This window comes from Notolepis coatsorum (assembly GCF_963971535.1).
Source record: "Notolepis coatsorum genome assembly, chromosome: 3".
Taxonomy (NCBI): domain Eukaryota; kingdom Metazoa; phylum Chordata; class Actinopteri; order Aulopiformes; family Paralepididae; genus Notolepis; species Notolepis coatsorum.
Window position 1 is genome coordinate 196,542,322 of NC_140167.1, and position 26,641 is coordinate 196,568,962.

Below are 26,641 nucleotides of genomic sequence, written 5' to 3' on the forward strand. Positions count from 1 at the left end.
TAATCAAAGTACCAGGGTAGTCTACTTTGTCCCCCTTGGGTTCCTATAAGTCCCAGGTCAATGTCTGGTAGCAGTCGCTGTCGCTGCCCCCTGTTGTGGGGCCTGGAGGCTGCTAGTCGCTGCCCACTGTTGTGGAGCCTGATGGCCGCTGGTATGAAGGACTGTCCGAGGCGGTTAGTTGAGTGTCGGGGGGGGATGAGTCTGTGGCTGAACGAGCTTCTCATCTTGACTAGCTCGTCGTAGAGGGGGTGGTAGGGGTTCTTCATGATGGCATCCAGCTTCCTTATCATCCCCCTCTCTACCATCACCTCAAGTCTAGGTAGCTCGACTCCCACCACGGAGCTAGCCTTCCTCACCAGCTTGTTGAGCTTGTTGGTGTCCCCTTATCTATCTATCAGCATAGACCAGTAATATTCTATTCTATTGCAATATATTTAAAAAATAAAGCTGCCAGAATGATACTATAAATAATATAATAGAAATGATAGCGTTATCATTTGGCTAATAATAATAATAATAATAATACATGTAATCTCTATCAGACACACAGGCTTATTTAGTGAACAAACGTAATGAATACTGTAAATAAATACATGAATACAAAATAAAAACTCTGTACAAAGCATCAGTAATTGATAAACAAATAGTGATACTCTTTATTGCACACAAGATAAGCCACCGGCCCTATTGGGAACACATAAGACCTACAGTATGAATGAATGAATGAATGAAAACTTTATTTAACAGATTGCAGAATGGGTACAATACAGTACGGCTCAATACACACAATTGTTAAGGGGATGCAGACCAGAGAAATATGTTTGTCTTGTTTACATCAGGGTCCCCCATTTTCAATTCATATATAGTATGAAGGGGGGGGGACCAGGGGGGGGGTCTTAGCCCCCCTGAGCTCCCCTAAAAGAAACAATTATCTATAGTATACCCCCCCTAGTCTAACCTACTTCCATATAGGCTAATGATTTCAACAGAAGATATAAGAAAAGGCTATTATGCACATAGAAACAATGATGTGAACAATGTTAATTATGTTATGTTAACTTGTGCATTAATTTACGATAGTGCAGTTACTTTTTGAAACACCCACCGGGAAAGATACAGTTCTCTATCAGCATGTAGTACAACACTTCACCAAGAATAAATCTTCACAGTTTCACCAACAATAAATTGATGCATAAATCTATAATCATCCCATATATCTATTTTGGGTTCTTCATGGAAGGTTGTGATGAGGAGATTCACTGTCGCCATCTCTCTGTAAAGATAGACAAAATTAAGTTGTTGTTGTTGTTGTTGTTCCAGCCCCCCCCCCCCCCCCCCCCCCCTCCTGCAATAAATCAAAATAATGAAAATAGACAAAGGACGAGTATCACCCCAAAGAGTTGGGTACACTGTAAGAAAAAAAGCTGCAAGAAAACGGTAAATATCTGGTATCAATGGTAGCCAAATACTTACTGTCAAATTACAGTAAAATCAAATACATTTACAGATTACAACCTTTATTTTTTTGATCCACTTTTTCTATTTTTCTCCCATCCCAATTCCATTGTGCCAATTCTTCCCTCCCCTGTCTTGAACGTTGCTCGCATATGCCCCCCACTGGCCGGTTGTAGGGAGGATAGAAGCCCTGTCACATCTTTTCACCTGCCAGCGCGGACTCTCATTGGCGAGGTGTAACGTGTGGGAGGCTCACACTACCCCCGCCATTTCCTGTCTCTGCTGTGCAGGCGTCCCCAACCGACCTGTAGGAGTAGCTGTCCACAACGTCCAGATTACCACCCATCAACTTCCCACCCTCTAACTCTGCCAATTGAGTTAGTATGACGACTGGCCCAAGCCGGAGGCAACGCCGACAGCCGGAGTCTAACCCGGTGTCTCTAGCGTTGGTGACGAGTGCAATGTCCGCTGCGCCACTTAGCCGCCTAGATTGCAACCTTTATTTAATGGTTAATATTTTGATAAAAGGTCATTTAATGTATTTTTATGGCGTTTACACTTAAAGTAAAAAAACAAAAGTAATCTGTAAAATAATACAGTGAATTTTCCGTGAAAAACCATTTATTTTTTACAGTGTATAATATTGTACTGTACCTCTGGTCACATCGAAGCAGTTATCGCAGTGTACGGCACGTTTGTAGATCCACAGGCTGTCCCCGGCCTTCAGGTGGCCCAGGGTGTTGTTGCACACCTCACACTGTGGAGACCACAAGCAGAGAGCTCTCAGTTTGCACGAGGGAAGAGGTAGACATCATCATATACGTGTTGACCACTCAACGGTATAGCTCAGGCTGGCACATTCAATGTTAATGTATGTCTCAATGGGACTTTTATGGAACTATTCTAATGTGGAAAATAAATCTTACCAGCCATGCAGTGAAAATACCTGACATCTAGTGATAGCCCCCAGTATGTTGTATGTTTTTTATACTGTCTCTTTTGCATTCTATGTGCCCTATTGTCCCTGTATCATCGTGTTTCTCTATACATTGTGCTGTCAATATGTTACTGCACCAATGACACCAAGACGAATTACTGCACATAATTGTACTTGTGGGTATTTGACCTTGAAGCAGGAGGCGTGGCAGTTAATCTTCATTTCCTCCAGGACCATCTTGGCCTCGGAGTTGAAGGGCTTTCGGCAGTAGGAACACAGGTCTTTCTCAAGAACTGCCCTAAAGTGGGGGGGGGGGTTGAATGAATAATCGTGGATCAGTTAGATAGACTGGTATCTATATGAAACAGACAATAATAGAATCTCTTCATAATCAAAGCTCACATGCTGTTAATAAATAGCTATCTATGTTTTATAGGTCTGACTGTCGTCGTACCTCTCAGGAGTTGAGTAGACAGTCCTGGGGGATGATGGAGTGACACGCGGCTCTTTCAGAAGGTCCTCGTCTCTGCTGTAGGGGTTAAACTCTATCAGTGTCATGGTTAAAAGTGATGTAAGTGGTATTTTTTGTTTGTTCAAATAAGTGCTGTCAGGTGATAAAAAAAATGTATCTAATTAATTACAGGATTTGTAATTAATTTATCTAATTAATCGCATTTTAATCGCATAACCATTTTAGGCCTGATATTTTATATTCTATAATCATATTTCAAATAGCATGTGTCCGGATGGCAGAATTCAGTACTGTATCTACAAAACCTTCTGTTTAATCATCTTCCCTTTATTCATTTGCTTAGATTTGTCAGGTCTGGTCAATTTTAGCATGGTGTTATTCACTGTCAAAAAAATATATAAATAAAAGAATTGAATTGATATTCTCATTTGGTTCATTACAATTTACTCAAGCCTAGTAACAGACACAGTATTTCTGACACTGCATACATTCCCTGAGATCCATAGATGTCCCTATAGAATCAGATACCAAGAACATGCAAATGTTCCAATTAAACCATTTAAAAAAAAAGTTTGTAAATGTTTATTCTACGTTCTTATGGAATGAATGAGATTTTTTTTTATTGAATATATATATATATATTTTATTAATTTTGAGTTAATTTTCATAACGCGATAATTAGCTGTGTAATTAATTAATCTAATTAACGCGATAAACTGACAGCCCTAGTTAAAATAAGTGGTCTACATGTTAAAATAATAGCTCTACATTCTGACAGCCATCTGATATAGTGTCTGGTCAGTAACATGGGTCTCCCAGTCCCTCCACTCTGCAGTAAACACAAAATACATTCTGGTATCCGTTCCCACTTTATCCAATCAGGAGAGAGAACTCCACACTGCAAAAATGGTCTGACAAAAAGAATAAATAAAAAACTAGTTTTAAGCAAATGTGTGCTTGAAACAAGTAAAATAATCTACCAGTGCAGTAAGCAAATTTGGCTTGGCAAGATTTCTTGAAATAAGTATGGAGGGTTCTCTCTCCTGATTGGATAAAGTGTACTGCAGAGTGGAGGTACTGGGAGACCCATGTTACTGACCAAACACTACATATATAACAAAAACTAGGTTATTTACATGCATACAAGTAAATAAAATACAAAATGACAGTAGCAATAGTATACAAGGACAACAATAAATAAGGGAGAGAGAATGAAAGGGAGAGAGGGAAAAAGAGAAAGGAAGAGTGAGAACCAGAGGGAGAGAGAGAGAGAGAGAGAGAGAAGAAAGGGGGAGAGGGAGGGAGGTATGGTGAGGGGGCTTAGGGGGAGGAGAGAATAACAAATGACCAAATGTAAATGTATTACCTGCTGTCCTTGTAAGACTTTGGGGTGTAGACTGTGGGCTTGGTGGGACTGGTGGGACTGGTGACACTGGGGTAGTCGTAACTGTAATGATCACATGTGACATTATCACCAACCTCAAAACCATCCTGCTCTTACAGTATGTGAAGTTACTGGTGGCTTTCTCACTCTCTCATTCAGTAAAGTGAGGACTTTACTTCTGATGAACACTGACCTAAGTTAAGTTAAGTTAAGATAAGTTGAGCTAATTTAATTAAATAAAATTTAATTAAGTGAACCCTTTCACTACCACACTATAGAAGGTTAACCCTTTCACTGCCACAGTACAGTACAGGCAGTTAACCATTTGCAGTGTGGTAGTGCAAGGGTTGACCTTCTGTAGTGCGGTAGTTAAAGGGGTTAAGATACGTTTTTTTTTTTTTTTTTTCAAAGTTATGTTTTTGGTAGATTTTTATTGTTTTTACTACCGGGCATTCCGGTAGAGAGAGAGAGAGGAAGGGCGGGAGACATTCGGCAAAGGACGCCGGGTCCGGGAATCGAACCCGGGGTCGGCCGTTTCGCGACGCAGCGCGTTACATGGTTCGCCACTTGGGCGCCGGGGTTAAGATTAAGTCAAGTTGAACCTTTATTAATCCCTTTCGGGAAATTCCTTCTCTGCATTTGACCCATCCTAACTATTTTGGAGACCTGGAGTCACAGTGGAGCGACCTCTGCCGGTGCTGCTGTGTTCATCACTGTGTGTAAAACACAGCACAGATTAGTGAGCTGTGTTCATCACTGTGTGTAAAACACAGCACAGATTAGTGAGCTGTGTTCATCACTGTGTGTAAAACACAGCACAGACTAGTGAGCTGTGTTCATCACTGTGTGTAAAACACAGCACAGATTAGTGAGCTGTGTTCATCACTGTGTGTAAAACACAGCACAGACTAGTGAGCTGTGTTCATCACTGTGTGTAAAACACAGCACAGACTAGTGAGCTCTGCAGTGTTGGGACATTAGCATGCACAGGTATTTCCTGGGGCAAAAAAACAACAAACCTAAAAAAATTCAGTTGCTTCAAAATAAGAGTTCCATACTGCATAGGGAGTATGGGAGAGGGGGTCCAGGCATAATAATATGTGTCATGGGTGCCCCTAATAAAATACCCTCTGGTGTGATATTTTGGTTAAATTACATATCGAAAGAGTCTTTCTAGGGCACCTCTGTAGCCAGGAAATAAATGCCAGCCAGCAATGGGTACAAAAATACTACTACTACTAATAATAATAACAATAATAATACAACAAAAGATACTTTGAAAAAAGTAGTTCAACTACATCCGAACTGCACTGGTTAATGATCAAATGTGAATCTGGAATGTCATACAAGGAGCAACCCGAGACTGACAGAGTAAAGTGTGGGTGTGTTTGATTTAGTGGCCAGGGGCGGGCAAATTCTCCTGAGAGTGTGTCTTACAGAGCCATTTTTGTGGTGGAATCAAGAGAAGATGAAGGAAAACAAATAAGGCGATGCCAAAAAAAGGGAATATATAAAGTCGTTTGTAGTTAACTATAATAATTTTTTAATAATAATACAAAAAGAATAAAAAGAGGGTTTGAATGGAGTTAACCAAACTACTGCAAAATATAGTTAAACTATTGATCTACATGTGGTTAACTATTCCCCAACACCGACGTTATGTCAGCAGCTTATATTATCTGGATATACACACCCCTGTCAGATAGAAATACTGTACAGTTGATGTAGCCTGGTGATTACCTGGGCTTGGGGCTGAGGGTGCGGGTGGAGGGGGTATCGTCACTGTTGCTGTAGCTGTGTGTGAAAGAGTCAGAGGGGGGGGGGGGGGAATTATGGGCATGTCGGAGCAGCCGTGCCTCGCTGATCAGTTAAAATGATGTCAGACAGGAGATCTGTGTCTGAGGATGAGTGGATATGAATAGTTAAAGGGAAGACTATGGAAGACTTGCTAGTAGAGCGCAGTTGATGCGATGCCATTAGCTCAATCACTGAGTCCCGTGGTCAGACTCCTGGCCCGCCGCCCGGCTCCGAGCCGAGCCGACCGGGAAGCATCGTCAGACGGCAAAGAAAATGGGGCCACAAGACAAAAAGGTTTTAATTCACACCACAACATGCGAGTTAAAGGGTTTTCCGTTTTCCAACACAAAACCACGGGCCTCCACCGTTTCCTATGTTTGATTCATGTAGGAACGCGGCCAAATGCGTCACACTGAGCCATATGAATTGGTCGAGGGGCTGTGGTTTTCTGTTGGAAACGAGGAACCATATTGTCTCCATGTTGTGGATTCAAACCTTTTTGTTTTGTAACCACATTTTGGGCCAGGACTCGGACCATGGTGACCCGGTGAGCAAGCTGAGCAAGCTGCCAGTCAAATACAGGACTGATTTCTAAATATTACTCACTACCTACAAAGCCCTAAGCAAGGACCTTTTCAGTCGCCGCTCCCGCCCTCTGGAACACCCTCCCAATCCACATCCATCAATCAACCACCCTCTCCTCCTTCAAACAGGCCCCCAAGACCCGCCTCTTCAAGCTGGCTTTCACCTGATCATCATCCTCCCTCCGTCTCAAGACTCAAGCTTTACATTTGAAATAATTTAAATTTTTATTGTTTGTTATGTTTTACTCTATTCTGTATTTCTTAAATTATTTTATTGTGTGTGTGTAAAGCGACTTTGGGTACCCAGAAAAGCGCTATATAAATTTAATGTATTATTATTATTATTATTATTATTATTATTATTATTATTATTATTATTATTATTATTATTATTATTATTATTATTATTATTATTATTATTATTATTATTATTATTATTATTATTATTATTATTATTATTATTATTATTATCAAATATACTACTAGCAAGTATTCCATACCACCTAATGTCCAAAAGTCCAAACAATCCCTTTAAGCTGTATTCGTAATATTCAATCACAGACATCTTGGTCACAAACAACTGGTGATTGTAAACAAATAGCAGGTGATTATCATTAAATGACAACCGTGGCCAGTGAGCCATGACGTCGCACCATGTTACTGTACATGGGAAAACACATCACGAGAATACTATGAATAGGAGAGGGATTGTTGAAGTTTTAGCACACAGTAGGCTACTTGGTATAGACCCGTGAACCTATTGCTTCTGTTTTTCTCCCCGTCCCAATTTAGTCGCTGTGCCAATTCCCCCCCCCCCTACCTGGCTGCTGTATGCATGTTCTCCTATGAGTCGGTACAAGGGCGTCCCGAAGCCGACCGCACGCTTCCTCCGATACGTGCGGCGACTGCCAGTGACGTCTTTTCACTTGGCAGCGAGGATTCTCATTGGTGAAGTGTAACGCGTGGGAGGGCACGCTATCTCCACCAAGTCCTGCCCCCGCTGAGCAAGCGCCGAGACCTGACCTGTAGGCGTTGCTGTCCACAACGCCAGATTCCCAACCACCAGCTTCCCACCCCCCTAATACTGCCAATTGTATTAGTATGAACAACCAGCCAAGCTGGTAGCAACGCAGAGAGCTGGGCTCGAACCCAGCATCTCCTGCGTTGGTGACGAGCGCAATCTCCGCTACGCCACCTGACCGCCCGGAATGCGTACCTTTTAATGGGCCGAACGGTGGTCGGACTGTCATCTCTAAATATCTCGGCCACCCATCCCCTGCGGACGGGTGTCCCCCAGGGCTCAGTTTTAGGACCCCTTCTCTTCCCCCTCTACACTAAATCACTGGGTAACATTATCACGTCTCATGGCTTCTCCTACCATTGTTATGCAGACAATACTCAACTCTTCCTCTCCTTCCCTCCCTCAGATATCCACGTCTCTGAGCGGATCTCGGCCTGTCTGTCCGACATCTCCGCCTGGATGACGACTAACCACCTCAAACTGAACCTAAGCAAAACAGAATTGCTCCACCTGCCGGCCAAATCCTCCCCCCTGACTGACCTTTCCATCACAGTCGAGAATGCAGCTGTGACCGCGTCCCCGACCGCCAAGAACCTTGGTGTTGTTCTCGACGACCAGTTGAACTTCTCTGCTCACATCGCAGCGACAACCAGAACCTGCCGATTCCTCCTGAGCAACGTCAGAAGGATCCGCCCCTTCCTGACAAAAGAAGCCACCCAACTCCTCGTCCAATCAACAGTCATCCCCCGCCTCGACTACTGCAACGCACTGCTCGCTGGCCTCCCGGCCACTGCCACTAAGCCTCTTCAACTCATTCAGAACGCAGCGGCCCGCCTGATCTCAAACCTACCGAAGTCGGCCCATGTCACCCCACTTCTTAGGGATCTGCACTGGCTCCCCATTGCTGCACGAATCCGCTTCAAGGCCCTCGACCTAGCATACCGTGCGGCAAAGGGAACCGCTCCCGCCTACCTCCGGTCAATGGTCTCTAACTACACACCCTCAAGACCCCTACGCTCTGCATCTTCTGGCCGTCTCAAACCCACTCCTATCCAAGCTCCGGGAGGGTCATCAAAGAGAAGTCGCCTATTCTCAGTCCTTGCCCCACAGTGGTGGAATGAACTACCCACCCCAGTTAGGACAGCCGAAACACGTCCAATCTTTCGCCGTCGACTAAAGACGCACTTCTTCGACCATTATCTGAATTTAAAAAAATATATGTAAAATGCAGACCTATAAAGTACAAAGTACAAATCTCGCAGGTCCAACAATTTTAATTAATATATTTGTTTCTCTGGCCGAACTAACATTAGCGCTATTAATCCTGCGGCCACACTTTATTTAAAAACAGCCAATCAAATCCCCATCAATGGAAAATTAACCCACACATACCCATGCTGATTGGTTCTTGTGCAAGACTAGAAAGCTGGGATCTCAGAAGAATAGACAGTCAGAAAAAAAGTTTTTACTTTTACTTTTTAGTACTTAAGTACATTTAAAAGAAACCTTTTGACTTTTACTCACATGTGTTTTTAGCCAGATACTCTGACTTTATCTTGGGTAAGATTTTGAGACGGTACCCATACTTTCACTTAAGTATAATTTCTGGGTACTTTTTACACCCCTGGTCAGCACAGTAACAAGATAGTTCCTGTTCATTTATAGACGCTTTCACTGGAATTCTGTTGCTAGCGAACAGTCTTGACTCAAATGTATTTCCTGTCAACTATTGCTATTGCATCCGCAAACATTGCAACAGGAATTAAACCTGGGTCCTTTTAGAATGTTATTGTATTGTCACTTTGAAACCGTCTAGAACTCTAGATACAGTATGTAGGGGACAGGAGGGGGACTCACCCTTTTCCGCTGTCCACTCTATCAATCTCTCTTTTGGTGATGCTTTGAAACGGGGTGAGATGATGATCAGAATGATTTACTGCATAGGTAACTCAGTAACTTATGTATAATAAGTGTAACTTATGTGACGTCTATTGACAGTATGGCCTCACCTCGGGCGTGAGGGGATGCCAGATGTGATGGATTTAGGCAGGAGGCTGTCGTACAGATCGTTCTCAGGTCTGTAAACATAAACAGTGTTGGTTGTTATTGCAGTTGACTTATTCAGAAATAAGCATTTCATATAAAGTATTCTGTATTTTGTTGTGACATATAATAAACAAACTTGAAACTTGAAACTCCAGTTGAATAGAATGCAACTATTGTATTAGCAAACATTGCAACAGGAAATAAACCTGGGTCCGTTATTGTTGTCACTTTGAAACTGTCAATACAGTATGTACAGTATGGGACAGGAGGGGGACTCACCCTTTTACGCTCTCCACTCTATCAATCTCTCTTTTGGGGATGCTTTGAAACGGTGAGATGATGATCAGAATTATTTACTGCATAGGTGCTCAGTAACTTATGTATATTAACTGTAACTTATGTCTATTGACAGTATGGCCTTACCTCGGGCGTGAGGGGATGCCAGATGTGATAGATTTAGGCAGAAGGCTGTCGTACAGATCGTCCTCAGGTCTGTAAACATAAACAGTGTTGGTTGTTATTGCAGTTGACGTATTCAGAAATAAGCATTTCATATAAAGTTTTCTGTATTTTGTTGTGACATATAATAAACAAACTTCAAACTCCAGTTGAATAGAATGCAACTATTGCATTAGCAAACATTGCAACAGGAAATAAACCTGGGTCCGTTATTGTTGTCACTTTGAAACTGTCAATACAGTATGTACAGTATGGGACAGGAGGGGGACTCACCCTTTTACGCTCTCCACTCTATCAATCTCTCTTTTGGGGATGCTTTGAAACGGTGAGATGATGATCAGAATTATTTACTGCATAGGTGCTCAGTAACTTATGTATATTAACTGTAACTTATGTCTATTATTGACAGTATGGCCTTACCTCGGGCGTGAGGGGATGCCAGATGTGATGGATTTAGGCAGGAGGCTGTCGTACAGATCGTTCTCAGGTCTGTAAACATAAACAGTGTTGGTTGTTATTGCAGTTGACTTATTCAGAAATAAGCATTTCATATAAAGTATTCTGTATTTTGTTGTGACATATAATAAACAAACTTGAAACTTGAAACTCCAGTTGAATAGAATGCAACTATTGTATTAGCAAACATTGCAACAGGAAATAAACCTGGGTCCGTTATTGTTGTCACTTTGAAACTGTCAATACAGTATGTACAGTATGGGACAGGAGGGGGACTCACCCTTTTACGCTCTCCACTCTATCAATCTCTCTTTTGGGGATGCTTTGAAACGGTGAGATGATGATCAGAATTATTTACTGCATAGGTGCTCAGTAACTTATGTATATTAACTGTAACTTATGTCTATTGACAGTATGGCCTTACCTCGGGCGTGAGGGGATGCCAGATGTGATAGATTTAGGCAGAAGGCTGTCGTACAGATCGTCCTCAGGTCTGTAAACATAAACAGTGTTGGTTGTTATTGCAGTTGACGTATTCAGAAATAAGCATTTCATATAAAGTTTTCTGTATTTTGTTGTGACATATAATAAACAAACTTCAAACTCCAGTTGAATAGAATGCAACTATTGCATTAGCAAACATTGCAACAGGAAATAAACCTGGGTCCGTTATTGTTGTCACTTTGAAACTGTCAATACAGTATGTACAGTATGGGACAGGAGGGGGACTCACCCTTTTACGCTCTCCACTCTATCAATCTCTCTTTTGGGGATGCTTTGAAACGGTGAGATGATGATCAGAATTATTTACTGCATAGGTGCTCAGTAACTTATGTATATTAACTGTAACTTATGTCTATTATTGACAGTATGGCCTTACCTCGGGCGTGAGGGGATGCCAGATGTGATGGATTTAGGCAGGAGGCTGTCGAACAGATCGTCCTCAGGTCTGTAAACATAAACAGTGTTGGTTGTTATTGCAGTTGACGTATGCAGTTGAAGGGCTCAGAATGCAACTATTGCATTAGAAAACATTGCAACAGGAAATAAACCTGGGTCCGTTATTGTTGTCACTTTGAAACTGTCTATACAGTATGTAGAAGACAGGAGGAGGACTCACCCTTTTACGCTCTCCACTCTATCAATCTCTCTTTTGGGGATGCTTTGAAACGGTGAGATGATGATCAGAATTATTTACTGCATAGGTGCTCAGTAACTTATGTATATTAACTGTAACTTATGTCTATTATTGACAGTATGGCCTTACCTCGGGCGTGAGGGGATGCCAGATGTGATGGATTTAGGCAGGAGGCTGTCGAACAGATCGTCCTCAGGTCTGTAAACATAAACAGTGTTGGTTGTTATTGCAGTTGACGTATGCAGTTGAAGGGCTCAGAATGCAACTATTGCATTAGAAAACATTGCAACAGGAAATAAACCTGGGTCCGTTATTGTTGTCACTTTGAAACTGTCTATACAGTATGTAGAAGACAGGAGGAGGACTCACCCTTTTACGCTCTCCACTCTATCAATCTCTCTTTTGGTGATGCTTTGAAACGGTGAGATGATGATCAGAATTATTTACTGCATAGGTGCTCAGTAACTTATGTATATTAACTGTAAATTATGTCTATTATTGACAGTATGGCCTCACCTCGGGCGTGAGGGGATGCCAGATGTGATGGATTTAGGCAGGAGGCTGTCGTACAGATCGTCCTCAGGTCTGTAAACATAAACAGTGTTGGTTGTTATTGCAGTTGACATATTTATTCAGTTGAAGGGCTCAGAATGCAAGACTCTGTATACAAATCTTACGTGGAGGATTTTTTCGTGATAGGGGTGGTTTTTATGCTGTCTCTGGAGTGGGAAGAGAGACACATGTCTCGTTTTAGCTGATAGACTAGTATAGTATCTAGATCACCACCAACATTCCTTAGCGCCTGTTCTGTCCTGTTTTGACCATACTTATGGCCATTTTGCTCTTATGTCATGCTCAGATTGGGATTCCTTTCCACCCTGGGAATCCCAACTTGAGCACGACATAAGAGCAACAACTGTAAAACTCACCCCTCCTTGCTGCTTTTCACTGTTGCAGTCTCTGTTTTAGAAACATTTGTTTTGCTATAATGACAAAGAACATTATATTATTTGTTACATGAATATTAAATGTTATGTAAACCATTACTTAAACTTTTATTATGTTTGATTAGTAAACAATAATATCACCTGTCTGGGGTTGTGTAATCATCTTTTATAGACTTGGGGATGAGTGTATCAAACAGCTCGTCCTCAGACCTGCTCAGAAATAATCAGTGAGGAAAATATCTACTTAATTTCTATTGAGTGAATGGATGTTGATTATCTTGATCAGTGTTAAACAGTACACCATGCATTATTATATAGTAAATTATCAAAGAGCTTGTTCTCAAGATACTGTATCTTACGTTTTCTTGCCGATAACTTTGACTTCAGTCGTCTCAGTCACTTTAGTTGATTTGGTGGGCAGTGATGGGTAGGTTGTCCTGTGGAAATAGGTATGACAAAAATAATCAGACTTATTGATCACCTTATTTGAAGGACAAATTGTATGTTGTAAGATGTTGCATGTGTGTGTGTGTGTGTGTGTGTGTGTGTGTGTGTGTGTGTGTGTGTGTGTGTGTGTGTGTGTGTGTGTGTGTGTGTGTGTGTGTGTGCTCAGCATAGTCTGCCAACTAAAATGTTGTGGTGGATGACACTTTCCACATAGGCTGACAGCAGGAATTAACTCATTTCCATGTCCATTGAAATACATATTCATACCTCATGAACCGTTTGTCTTAGAGACTTATGGGAGGTGTCAATGAACTCAGTACAGACTACTACTTCCATTGTTCTAGGTTAACCACGCCCCCCATCTTAAGTGTGCAAAAGTGTTATTAGCATAAAATTAGCATGGTAACGCTAGATCAGTGGATCTAAACCTTTTTTGGGTCAACGCCCCCTTATCTGACGTCCAGGTCCCATAACGCCCCCAACCCCCTACACCCAATGGGAATTACATTTTCGGCTCTCAATGTTGATGCTTATGATTATTTTCCGTTTATCATGGGTATCTCTGAAATTCTCAGCCTTTAAAGTTTATATTTGGCTCAGTTTATTGGATAAATTAAGCTGGTCAGTGTGTCAAATGAAGGTTTTTGGTAGGGTCTAATAAAATATTTTTCTCAAAAACACACTGACTGTTCTTCAATTAGTTATTATTAGCATTAACATTAGCATGCTAACACAAGACAGTAAGAATGATTCTGCCCGTGCCTCTTCATCTGTTACTCACTTCCTGTTTCGCATTAGCATGTGTAGCAGTCTGGAAAATATGGTATATTATTCAGAACTGCTGACTGTGTTTTATATCCCTCTTGTACACAAAGACATTCTAACTAGTGTCCTTGATATTCACACGAACAATGACACAAGCGTCCCAATCCGAAGAGCACTGGAACATGGATTATAAATGACAGTACTGAATCATATTTTACAATGCGTCTCCCCTTGTGACTGGCAGGCGGGACCAGCAGGGGGCAGTAGCAGGCAGAGAGTGGCGGAGAGAGTTGGGAAGTGATATATGGAAGAGACCAGCGGAAGTCGTTCTCTTCGGCAGTGAACTGGACAACGAGTAGTCGCAGCTAACGGGGGCTCTGGATAGCCCTGTTGCTGACGTTATGCCAGAGGGCCCCGTGAGAGGACAACGGGTGATAACGAGTACTGGCTAGTGGACACGATATCCTAGCAGTACCAGCGGTAGTATATGAACAATAAGTGCAGAGCCAGGCACTAGCAATCGAGTTATAGTAGTTACAGTGTGCGGTATAGGTAACGTGCGGTTAAACAATTATCCAAGTCTTTAACTACCGAGTTATAGTAGTTACAGTGTGCGGTATAGAGTGCGCACACCAGGACGAGCGTGGGCCAACAACCATTCTGCTCCGGCTGACTTCGACCAGACCTGCAACCGGCTGCCTGCATTCAGCCTGCTCCGGAGGACTTCACTCAGATCTGCACCAGGCTGCCTGCGGCCGACGGGAGTTCCGCCCATCCAGCAGGGGTCGTCATCACTCAGTACATGCTCTCAGCCGGCGCTGCCTCTCTGCCTAGCTCCGCCTGCTAACGTCCTCGCCGAGAGCGTTCGACGCCATCTTGCCTCCCGGACAACAGTGGAGTGGCGAGGCGGCCATTTCGGATGAGTACAAATGAGCGTTGATGCTCCCGATTCCTAATACAATACACAGTGTGGTGCAGCCCGCGGGCGAAAGTAACGTTGCTACTACCAGTTCATAGGGGTACCCCGAACAATATATGCCGGCATTAAGATAGGACTTTACCGGTATTTTGTGGGCTCACTCTTTTATTTCATTCCTTTTCTTTGAGCGTGATAAGGTGTGTATTTCATAATATTTCCCGTTCAGTGAATCCCTTTTATTCTCCTTCCCTATTCTCCCCCTTCCTTCCCCATATTATCAACCGGGAACAGTATGAGTGTAATTCCTTAGAGAAGGTAAATACTGTGTTCCGCCCAGACGTGGGCAGCACTTAGTCTGGGTACCTTGAGAGCACTTGGTGCCTGGGTGTAATACTATAATTGATTTATGCCAGTGTAATCATTGTGTGGATACCCATGGTGCAGTAATCACCAGACGTAGCATTGTTGTAACTAGGCTGAGTTACAATAACATCCATCCAGAACGGGAGCACTGTGTGCGTGTCTTTTATTGAACCTAACCCTAATCCTAACCCTTTGATGTGGGTAATATATTTATCATTAACCCCTTCCTATTCTACCTTCCATTTCCACTGTAAGGTTTCTGGTGTTACTGAGGGAGGGTACTGCTTGCGGGGGGAACCAAGTTATTTCTTTACCATCCAGTCATTAGGTGTGGGAGGGCTAAGGAGACAATTGTGGAGGGTGAGGGTGTGTTGGGGAGTACTGCTGACTGCCCCAGAGAGAGGGAGGAAGACCAGAGTACCGGACCAGGTTTGTAAATCCTGGGCCTCATACATTCCCACTGCCAGTCTCCAGTTGACGCTCCGGATCCCAAAGACGGAGGTGCAGCTGGCCAGAGTGCTACTGTGTCTCGCTACCTAGTGACCGCGCACCACAGTTCCCACGAAGCAGGGATAATCCACCCTGCTACACATGCTAATGCTAACAACCACACAGACAAATACACTGACCAACAAAACACACTGACCATTATCCAATTATAGTTATTAGCATTAGCATGCTAACATGAGACAGTAAGAATGATTCTGCCCGTGCCTCATCATCCGTCACTCACTTCCTGTTTCCGTATTACATGCTAACGCTAACAACCACACAGACAAACTCACTGATCGTTCTCCAATTATAGTTATTAGCATTAGCATTAGCATGCTAAAACTAGATGGTAAGAATGCTTCTTCATCTGTCACTCACTTCCTTTCCTTTCATGCTAACGCTAACAAACACACAGACTGACAAACACACTGACTGCTCTCCAATTATAGTTATTAGATGGTAAGAAGGATTCTGCCTGTGCCTCATATGTCACTCACTTCGTGCTTGGAACCTGAGTGCCACCTAGTGGCTAAGACCTCTGTTTTTTTTTCAGTTGTCTGTTGCTTCCCGTTTACTCCAGCCCTGCTTCATATGGGGAGATCGGCTTTCTTTGGTCTACGCTGCAGCCTGGTGGATTTGCGCTCTATTGAGCGAACCTTTCTAGTTGTTATTATTTTCAGTCTGCTATAAATTCCCTGGTTCCTCTTTTTTTCACCCCAGTTGTGGACTATAGAGAAATCCCAGCAGATCAGTACCATATGAAAAGCATTCAGGGCGATATTGTATCATATCTTTCACCCTGCCTGTCAATAACATCTGTCTGCTGCCGTACCCTGTACTGATGTGACGTCTACTGCTATAAAACAGCTATAGGGGCCAATGACATGTTTGTATGTTGTGTTAGAGAGTGTGTGTGTCCTGCTGAGAATACTTCTAGGCAGCAAGGATGTGATAAACAAGATGTGGTAAACAAGAATACCCTGAAGACTCTAGCAGGAGCACTCATTCAAGGGTACTACGACTATGCTTGCACCTCATGGTACCAAAGCACCTCAAAGGCGCTAAAAACAAAATTACAAACATCTCAAAACAAACTGGTCAGACTACTGCTTGACCTTACTCCTAGAACCCACCTCACCCCTGCCCACTTTGACAACCTAGGATGGCTTAGAGTAGACGACAGAGTACAGCAACTTGCAATGGGCCTGGTCTACAAGATACACTACACGACCAAGGTACCCATGTACATGACAAAATACTTCCCAAAGGTCAGTGAATACCACGATCACAACACCAGAGGGAGCTCCACAAATCATGTTAAACCCAGATTCGGCTCAAACAAGGGACTAAACACGTTTCGCAATTATGCCACATCAATGTGGAACGCCCTACCCAAAGCTGTAAAGGAATGTGAATCACTACCCACTTTCAAAAACACTCTCAAAAAACACCTAAGGGAGACTGCAACCCGAAACTGGCCCCTGTAAATGTCCGAACACAACCCCCTCCAATGTACAGTAAATTACCAAGTATGGTCTTGTCAATAATCCAATGTACAGTGTTGTTTGTACAGTTGTACAGTGTCCCCCACCCACCCCTCCTACCCAACCCCCCCCCCCCCACTCCTACCCAACCCCCCCCCCCCCCCCCCCCCCACTCCTAACCAACCCCCCCCCCTCCCCCACCCACCCAACCACCTCCAATGTACAGTCCCCCCCCACCCCCACCTACCCAATCCAATGTACAGTTTCCACGCCTAATGTATATACTCTTTTCTTTCTGGACTCTTTTTGTATCACAAACAGTACTGTAATTGCAAATCTGGTATGTCATAAATGTATAGATGGAGCAGTACTGTCTATCTGTATGTCATATATGTTACGATGAATTGAAAATGGGGGACCCTGATGTAAACAAGACGAAAGTCTTTCTCTGGTCTGCATCCCCTTAACAATTGTATGTATTGAGCTGTACTGTACTGTACCCATTCTGCAATCTGTTAATAAAGTTTTCATTCATTCATTCATTCAGACTCCAATCGATGACTTCTGGATCAGCTGATGCACACGTCATCCTTGCTTCAAGGCATCAAAGGCTAAATGTAAACCTCTTGTCTTCAGTGTAGCCGTAGCGTCCGTTTTCATGTGAATGTGTGTGTGTGTGAGTGTGAGAGAGAGGGGGGTATTTCCATGGGTCATTTTTTATATAACCATTTTTTTTACCCTTTGTTGGAGCTCTTGCCATCAGAGAAAACCCTATCTTTGAAGGTATTGGAAGTGGGACTGGTTTTAGGAGTCATTCTGCAAGCACAAAGCATTAATTAATACAGGATTAAAAAGTAACCGGCGTTAACCGTAGCGTACTGGACCATTATACATTGAGGCTGTATGCAAATACAGCCTTTCCTTGCTGATGGAAACGTTCATAACTCAAAATGAGCCATTGAACTGCAAACACATTCTATCTTTGAATAAAGAGCTCACTCACTCGAGAATAAAACACCATCTCCAGTTCAGTGGGTTGGCATTCAGCGGTGGTTATACAAGGACATGTTTTTTTGTGGACGTTCATTTTGTGGATAGTAATGTAACATAGTTTTTTGTGTTTATTTTTTTTACTACATACGTCTTGGGAGGATCTGGCTGCAGTGCTGATGGTGTGCTGTAACAGAAAAAGGACAGCGTTTTAGTCTCCAAACACGACTTGAGGTACTTGAGCACTTTAACTCCACCATTTCATAAGTTAATATTTCCAAAGTGTACCTTCTGGTGTAGGACGTCCGTGCAGGCAGAGTGCTACAGTAACAGTAAAATATGGGTTACACTTAATTACCACATTGGCTCTGACTCATGATCAGAATTCCAAGTAAAAGGATACTGTATACTGTGAATGTGACTGGCAAAGGTATAAGTGTAAAACAAAAACTATTTCAAAGTTTAAATAGACCAACCTGCTCTTATTCAGCTCATCCTGACTGCTAAATCTGCGATCAGACAAACACGTTTTCAGGAATAAACTAATGAAGGCTTATTCATGCCACAACCTGTTTATCAAGGGTATCAAGTATATGGATGAAGCTTCTAATTAAGAGCAACAGTGTCTGTACAGGATGCTGTGAACACATGTGAATGTTACCTCTTGCTGAGGGCTTGCACCGAAGATAATTTACTCTTTGGTGCCTCAGGCTCAGGCCTGTGAGAGAACAAGATATTCAACCGGAATTAAATGAATAATGATTTAAGTGGTTAACATCAAATCCAATCATTGCTGTAACAATCATAAGACAATATTGAGATATTCCTTCATTAATCCCCTTGGGGAAATTTGCGGCATCATAGCAGCATGGGGGAGGGGGGCGGGGTATACACTACACAGGTATGGGCAGGGTAACAGTAGAAAGACATAAATATAGGCAATACAATTTGAAGAAAATAATTATTTTGTAAATGTATACCTGGCAAAGGGATACGTGTGTTGCAGGTGTGTTAAGTAAAAAAAGAAAGTAAAAAGCATCCCAACCTGATCTTATTCAGCTCATCCTGACTGGTGAATCTGCAATCAGACAAACACATTTTTAGTGTTCATCAAAGGTGTCATGCTGCTAATAAACTGCCAACAAGGAAGTTAACGTACGGATGGTGCTTCTAATTAAGAGCAACATTACGTATGTGTACAGGATCTGTGGACATGTGAATGTTACCTCTTGCTGAGGGCTTGCACAGAAGCTGATTTACTTGTTGGGCTCTTTACCGCCACAGGCTCAGACCTGTGAGAAAACAAGATAGCATGAAGATCAATAACTTCCATCAATAATGAATTCCATTAATTCCATTAAAAGAACAATGATTTAAGGGGTAAAATTAAACCTTGGTGTAACTAATACGTTTAAATGGTGCTCTTGGCTGAAAAGACAGGACCACGGGTGCACCTACGGGTGGCTGCAATTAGAAACTGCATGGCCCTGGTAAATGGCCACCCCCCCCCCCTCCCATCCACCCACCCAACCCCCTCCAATGTACAGTTTCTTCCCCTTCGAATATATATTTTTTTTTTTATGATCTCTTTCTCGTAAACAGTACTGTATATTTGTATGTCTTGTATGTCATAAATGTCTTGATGAAACAGTACTGTATATTTGTATGTCATAAATGTCTTGATGAAACAGTACTGTATATCTGTATGTCATGTATGTCATAAATGTCTTGATGAATTGAAAATGGGGGACCCTGATGTAAACAAGACGAAAGTATTTTTCTGGTCTGCATCCTCTTAACAGTTGTATTGAGCCGTACTGTATTGTACCCATTCTGCGATCTGTTAATAGAGTTTTCAATCAATCAATCAATCAATCAAACCAGAAAACATATGAGGTTGACACAGTGTCAAAGAATTCGTTTTACCGGTCAAGAGTCTCGCTGGATCTGTACCGGCTTCCCAGGACAGCTTTCGCATGGTTGGGATCTCGGCTAAGGGGAGAAAATACAATAAAAATGATTCATCCACATGCGCTGCTGAAGATGAGTAACTCCCGTGGCGTGTGCATAACAAAAGAGATTTTTTCTTCCCAGACATGTCGTGAAGAATGTGAGCTATGAGCTAAAAGCCACCAACTATACGACCCCATCACACCCAGGTCACACCCAATAGTTCTGTCACACCCTAAAACAGTGTGCATGTGTGTGTATATATCACTACGGGTGACTTACTCGACAGGTTCATCCTCCTCATCATCCCTCTTGATCCAGCTGCTGTCTTTCAGGAGAGATGACTTCGTCTTCTTGCTGTCATCGATCGCCTGACTGGCACTGGTGCTCTTGGCTGCAGAGACAGGAGGACCATGCAAACATGACCAGTGGAGAGGAACAGAGGGCACTGCAGTAATGACTTTCCTCACAGTTACAGTCAATGGAAGGAGTGGCGGAGTCAGTCCTGAGACCGGGCCAAAGTAATGACACTGACACGGACATTTTCAACACCTAATGTTTAACTTGTGACACCACTTTCACACAATAAGCTCTGGGTTGGTCGTGGAAAATAATGTTAACCCCTTGTGTGGTGTTTGCGTTTTTTTTTAGTCACCCTGCCTTCGCGGGTCTGGTGGACCCACAACATTATTGGGATTTTAAAACAATAAAGCCATAAGAATTGTAAAATTGTAAAAATACTTAACAGATAATGACTTTATCTCAATTACAAGCAATCTAGACAGCATATTTGGTTAACATTGGCCATTTACCTCTGCTAGATCACATTTCTAAGTACTAAGTACTATTAATTTTTTGTGATAACAAAATAATTATAATTATAATAAAAAGAATACAAAAGAATCCATTATAATCAAGACATGAATGGAATGAATCATGTTTATCTTGAAGAATATAAATGAAACAAGGTGGAGGCAGACAGTGAATGTACACAGTGATCCTTTTTGTTTAATTTTTACCATATTTACTTGTTTTCACCTTCAATTGCCACACTTATAATATAAATGTGTAGGAGGGGGGGGGGCACAGTGTGTTCTTTTATATGTTCTTCGCTTAAAATGAGCCGAGGCCAATGAGTCTCAGGTTAAGAACAAAATAATCCTCATTTGTACTTCAGTAAACATTGCAAACGGGTCCCACAGACCAGAACACCACACAAGGGTTAATTAATAGACAAATAAACACTGAATAGTAAGAAGGATCAATAGGATATAGTGTATATACACCACTGGGAATGTATCCCGATCTGACTTACGTGTCTGGGTGGGGTAAGACCTCCTCGTGTAAGACATAACTGTATTTTCACCTTCGATAACTCTGCAAAAGAACAAGTGAAAATGTGAACTTCATTGACCATTTGCCATTTTGCTCTTTTGTCATCCTCAGGTTGGGCTCCTTTCCACATTGTCCCCACCCAGGCGGAAAGGGACCCAACCTGAGCATGACATAAGAGCAAAATGGCCGTCATGTGAATTAGATTCAATTGCACCATAAAGGCTATCAGCTTTATCAGCTGTATGAGCCACTAGGTGGTACTGTTTGCTATAGTAATTATGGACAATGATTAACCACATAAGATCTACTGTAGATCTATGATGTGAGATCGGACCACAGTACCGGGTCGGTATAAATATGACTTTATGAAGTGTTTCCTGATTACCATACTAATTACTGTTTGTTCCCATCTCTGTATGATATATTTACTAGTAATTTACTAGACATATTTAACCTGTCCTTAGAACAGGCTGTCATCCCCACCTGCCTGAAGAAGTCCACTATTATCCCTGTACCCAAAAAATCCAAGCCTGCTTGCCTCAACGACTACCGCCCTGTAGCTCTCACCTCCATAGCCATGAAGTGCTTTGAGAAGCTAGTAAAGGGCTACATCTGCTCCTCCCTCCCCATCAACATGGACCCCCTGCAATTTGCATACCGCCCCAACAGGTCCACGGAGGACGCCATAGCCCATGTGCTGCACACAGCAGCATCACACCTGGACAAGAGGCAGGGGAACTATGTGAGAATGCTATTCATCGACTACAGCTCGGCATTCAATACCATAGTCCCCTCCATACTCATAGCCAAGCTCAGGGACCTGGGCTTGGGCTATGACCTCTGCCAGTGGGTCTTGGACTTCCTGACTGGCAGACCCCAGGTGGTGAGAGCAGGCAACTGCACCTCCTCATCCATCACCCTCAACATAGGGGCCCCCCAGGGCTGTGTTCTGAGTCCCCTCCTCTACTCCCTGTACACACACGACTGTGTGGCTCAGCGGAGTAGCAATACAATCATCAAATTTGCTGACGACACAGTGGTGGTGGGCCTGATCTCTGCCAACGACGAGAGGGCCTACCTGGAAGAGGTCAAGGTCCTGGCGGGATGGTGCCAGGAAAACAGCCTCTCCCTGAACGTCAGCAAAACAAAGGAGATGATTGTGGACTTCAGGAGGTCGGGGGTCAAGGACTACAGCCCCCTCAGCATCGACGGGGCACCGGTTGAGAGAGTCAACAGCTTTAAGTACCTCGGAGCCCACATATCCGAGGACTTGACATGGACCACACACATTGACAGTGTTGTGAAGAAGGCACGACAACGCCTCTACTTCCTCAGGCGCCTAAGGAAGTTCCAAGTCAGTCAGAAGATCCTTAAGAACTTCTACTCATGTACAATAGAGAGCATCTTGACCGGCAACATCACCTCCTGGTTTGGGAATAGCACTGCACAAGACCGAAGCAGACTACAAAGAGTGACACGTTCAGCCGAACGCACAATTGGAGGGGGGCTCCCCACCCTCCAGAACATTTACAACAAGCGTTGCAAGGGCAAGGCTAAGAGAATCATTAAAGACTCCAGTCACCCGAACAACTGCCTCTTTGAACTGCTGCGGTCAGGCAAGCGATACCGGAGTCTCAAGGCGAGCACAGAAAGACTCAGAAGAAGCTTCTATCCCCAGGCCATCAGGCTGCTAAACGAACAATGAATGAACACTACACAACAACAACCACCAAACACACATAGCACACACATCCACACGCACACACTCACTTTAAACAAACACACTGTAGCACCCACTCCACACACTTTATAGCACACACCCACTTTAAACAAACACACTGTAGCACCCACTCCCCACACTTTATATTTATTGATGAAGGATTGCACTACAACTCGTACACCTTACTGTAAATTGTACCTAAAATTGTACCTCATCCCATTTCTGCTTTGCACTAGATAGTACTGTACATTAGTACACTGCATAGTATTGTATATTATATGGTAACTCAGAACATTGTACATATGTCTATACCGAACACTGTGACCTCATTTTTCTTCTTCTAAATTACATGCTATATTATGTTATTTGATACTATCTTGTCTAGCACAGTCTCTGGAGCGTAACAGTAAGAAGCATTTTGTATGAAAGTATTCTGTACTTCTGTATGACAACTATTAAAGAACTTGAACTTGAATCCACAATGTAGGCCTACACACAGCTATTTGAGGACAAGTCTAGATGTTCAGCCAGACACCCATGCCATGCCAACTCGGTGTGTCACACATGCCAGTCAAAACTCTCACTGATTAAGTCCTGAACCAGTTATTCTGGATCTGCCCCCATGCACAGGCACACCTGCCACCCACAACACACCTTCTCCAAACACACCTCGGTCAGCAGAACAGAACATGCCATTAGTCATTCATAATAGGGAGTATCCCCCTCCTCCTGAATACACTCCACGCTACACCTGCCATAAACTCAACACTATAAAGTGCATCTCTACAGCTGCAAACGAAGCTATCAATGAAAGAGTTATCCTCTGAGTCATTAGTCACATGAGTTATTATCATTGTAATACCAATGTCCACACCATTACCATGTCCAAGACAATGTAAATAATAATGTAAATAGAATGTAAATATGAATGTAAATAATATTACCATTAGGAAAAAATTTATTTGCACATAAAATTCAGATAAGAAAATCCAGATAACAGGTGACGAAGTTGAAGGCTAGCGAACTGAAATGGAATGTGTTCTGGTTCTCTAGCATGCAAACCAACAACCACCTACAATCCTATTGATTGCCCCCCCCCCCCCAAAAAAAGAAAAAGAGAAATAGCAGGTTAAAAACTCCACTCTAAAATCTCCCAAATGATTACTTTCAAAATACAACAAATTCCATTCCTGAACAAACACTTTGCCTGTGGGGAATGCAAGAGACTTCCCTGAGCAAATCAAAACTAATGTTATGGTCTAGAATAGATGGTATGTGTCAACGGTGTGTAGTTTCAAAGACATGAGTGAAAGTCTGAAAAGAATGACAGCAACTATGTTTCACATTTGTTACAACAACTAAACGATCAGCAAACCATCATCAAGTTCATACTGTGTGAGGTAATAACGTGGTGGACAGTAAGTATGGAACAGAAATGTGAAACAGTCCCATACTTCACAGTTATATGCCTCCATGGGGAATCAATACAGCTGTAATACGTGCATTATACTGTAATAAAATATAAGGAAATATCAGCATATTTAAAAAGAAAATCAGGTTGTCCCAAAGGTCCAACATACAAAACTCTACAACTAAATGTTTGTCCAAGTCTGAAACAGTTACTCACAATATTGATGGTAATGGTTGATATGAGTCCACTCACGCGACAGGTCGTGAAAAGTTTGACAGCAGCCCAGTAAGTCTGTTTTTACTGTCTCCCTTCAGAATCCCACTTCTGCTTGGGAGGAGATTCCAAGGCCACCTAAGGGAGTGGCCTCACATAACAATCAAGAATAGTGGGCGCCTCTCTCTCTCTCTCTCTCTCTCTCTCTCTCTCTCTCTCTCTCTCTCTCTCTCTCTCTCTCTCAGAATAGCTGGAAGTTAAGAGAGAATGGAATGGAGTGCAGATAAGGGACTTGTCTTTCAACATTAGTGTCAAGGAAGCGCCACACTGGGTGTGGAGAACTAAGACGTTCAATACATTCTTTTGTGTCATATTCAATTATAGAGTTGTGATTTATTATTATACAGAATATAATAATAAATCCGATGTTAATACATAGAGGTTGTAGTGAGAACATGGTGTTATCTCATGATGGTAACCTTTGAACCGTTCTGTGATTGTTATTCACCTTTATCATGCTTTGTGAAAGTAACATGTCATATGTCATATACATGATGTGGGGAGAAACGGTTCTTTTCTGTAGTTTTTTTTGCCTTAGTTGGCAAAACCATTCCTCTACAATACCCTAAGGCAGAGATTCCCAAACATCTTAATGTTAGAGATCACCACATAACGATTTAATGTATCTATTGGTTTTGTCACATGGACCCACAGAAGATTTGTTGCAAATTAAGCCCTTAGGGCAAGTGTGCATATCATATCATAGCTTTTCAGTTGATCTTAGTTACACTTTTCAATGTATAACCTTACAAACAGCCTTTGTTCATCTACGATTCTAGTGATTCCTTAGTAGCAATTATCCTACTCTACTCTACCAGAGTAGAGTAGATCAGAGTAGCCTCTTAGAGTTGATTAGTGACAGGTACGTAGGAGAAAATAGCTTATAGTAAAATAGAGATGAATCTGATTAATTACATGAAGTGAAATGTGTTTTCAGTTGTTTTTGTTTCCTCTGCAGGTGAGAGGACAGCGTGTGGGAGCTCCTTATGGCTTGGTGTTCTTGAGTGTAGTGTTATAATTGCCCACCGTGTTCTTCAGTGTAGTGTTATAATTAGCCCATGTGTTCTTGAGTGTAGTGTTATAATTAGCGCACCGTGTTCTCGAGTGTAGTGTTATAATTGGCCCACCTGTTCTCGAGTGTAGTGTTATAATTGGCCCACCTGTTCTCGAGTGTAGTGTTATAATTGGCACACCTAGTTCTTGAGTGTAGTGTTAGAATTAGCGCACCGTGTTCTTGAGTGTAGTGTTAGAATTAGCCCACCGTGTTCTCGAGTGTAGTGTTAGAATTAACCCACCGTGATCTCGAGTGTAGTGTTATAATTGGCCACCATGTTCTCGAGTGTAGTGTTATAATTGGCCACCGTGTTCTCGAGTGTAGTGTTATAATTGGCCACAGTGTTCTTGAGTGTAGTGTTATAATTGGCCACCGTGTTCTCGAGTGTAGTGTTATAATTGGCCACCGTGTTCTCGAGTGTAGTGTTATAATTGGCCACTGTGTTCTCGAGTGTAGTGTTATAATTGGCCACAGTGTTCTTGAGTGTAGTGTTATAATTGGCACACCTGTTCTCGAGTGTAGTGTTATAATTGGCCACCGTGTTCTCGAGTGTAGTGTTATAATTGGCCCACCATGTTCTCGAGTGTAGTGTTATAATTGGCACACCTGTTCTCGAGTGTTGACAGAGTCACCTGGGGAGAAACAATAATAGGTTCATGACGACAAGGTCCTTCTTTAGCCTTTAATCGGCATGGTTTATTTCACATTGCTGCACCATGAGACCTTCTCTCTCTGTGAGAGG

General features: G+C 42.5%; 1 protein-coding gene across 6 annotated transcripts; it reads right to left on the reverse strand.

Moving 5' to 3' along the window:
• Nucleotides 1-627: 627 nt before the first annotated feature.
• scel (sciellin) lies at nucleotides 628-24,902 on the reverse strand. 6 transcript variants are annotated; one of them, XM_084309435.1, is made up of 35 exons: nucleotides 24,789-24,901; nucleotides 21,422-21,483; nucleotides 20,389-20,500; nucleotides 20,083-20,148; nucleotides 19,383-19,448; nucleotides 19,202-19,234; nucleotides 18,818-18,874; nucleotides 18,633-18,665; nucleotides 18,445-18,477; nucleotides 18,308-18,343; nucleotides 17,905-17,982; nucleotides 13,056-13,133; nucleotides 12,838-12,906; nucleotides 12,679-12,732; nucleotides 12,427-12,468; nucleotides 12,266-12,334; nucleotides 12,119-12,160; nucleotides 11,879-11,947; nucleotides 11,732-11,773; nucleotides 11,492-11,560; nucleotides 11,345-11,386; nucleotides 11,036-11,104; nucleotides 10,892-10,933; nucleotides 10,576-10,644; nucleotides 10,429-10,470; nucleotides 10,120-10,188; nucleotides 9,976-10,017; nucleotides 9,660-9,728; nucleotides 9,508-9,549; nucleotides 5,989-6,042; nucleotides 4,231-4,311; nucleotides 2,847-2,921; nucleotides 2,582-2,690; nucleotides 2,110-2,212; nucleotides 628-1,273 (listed from the first exon to the last, which is right to left on the reverse strand). In XM_084309435.1, exons 2-35 carry the CDS (start codon nucleotides 21,456-21,458, stop codon nucleotides 1,257-1,259), a joined length of 2,010 nt encoding a protein of 669 aa, XP_084165561.1. In that variant the 5' UTR covers nucleotides 21,459-21,483; nucleotides 24,789-24,901; the 3' UTR covers nucleotides 628-1,256. The 6 variants fall into 6 exon arrangements, with proteins under 6 accessions (XP_084165561.1, XP_084165562.1, XP_084165564.1 ...); XM_084309436.1 differs by having other exon boundaries at nucleotides 24,825-24,856; XM_084309438.1 differs by lacking the exon at nucleotides 12,427-12,468 and having other exon boundaries at nucleotides 24,789-24,902.
• Nucleotides 24,903-26,641: the final 1,739 nt, after the last annotated feature.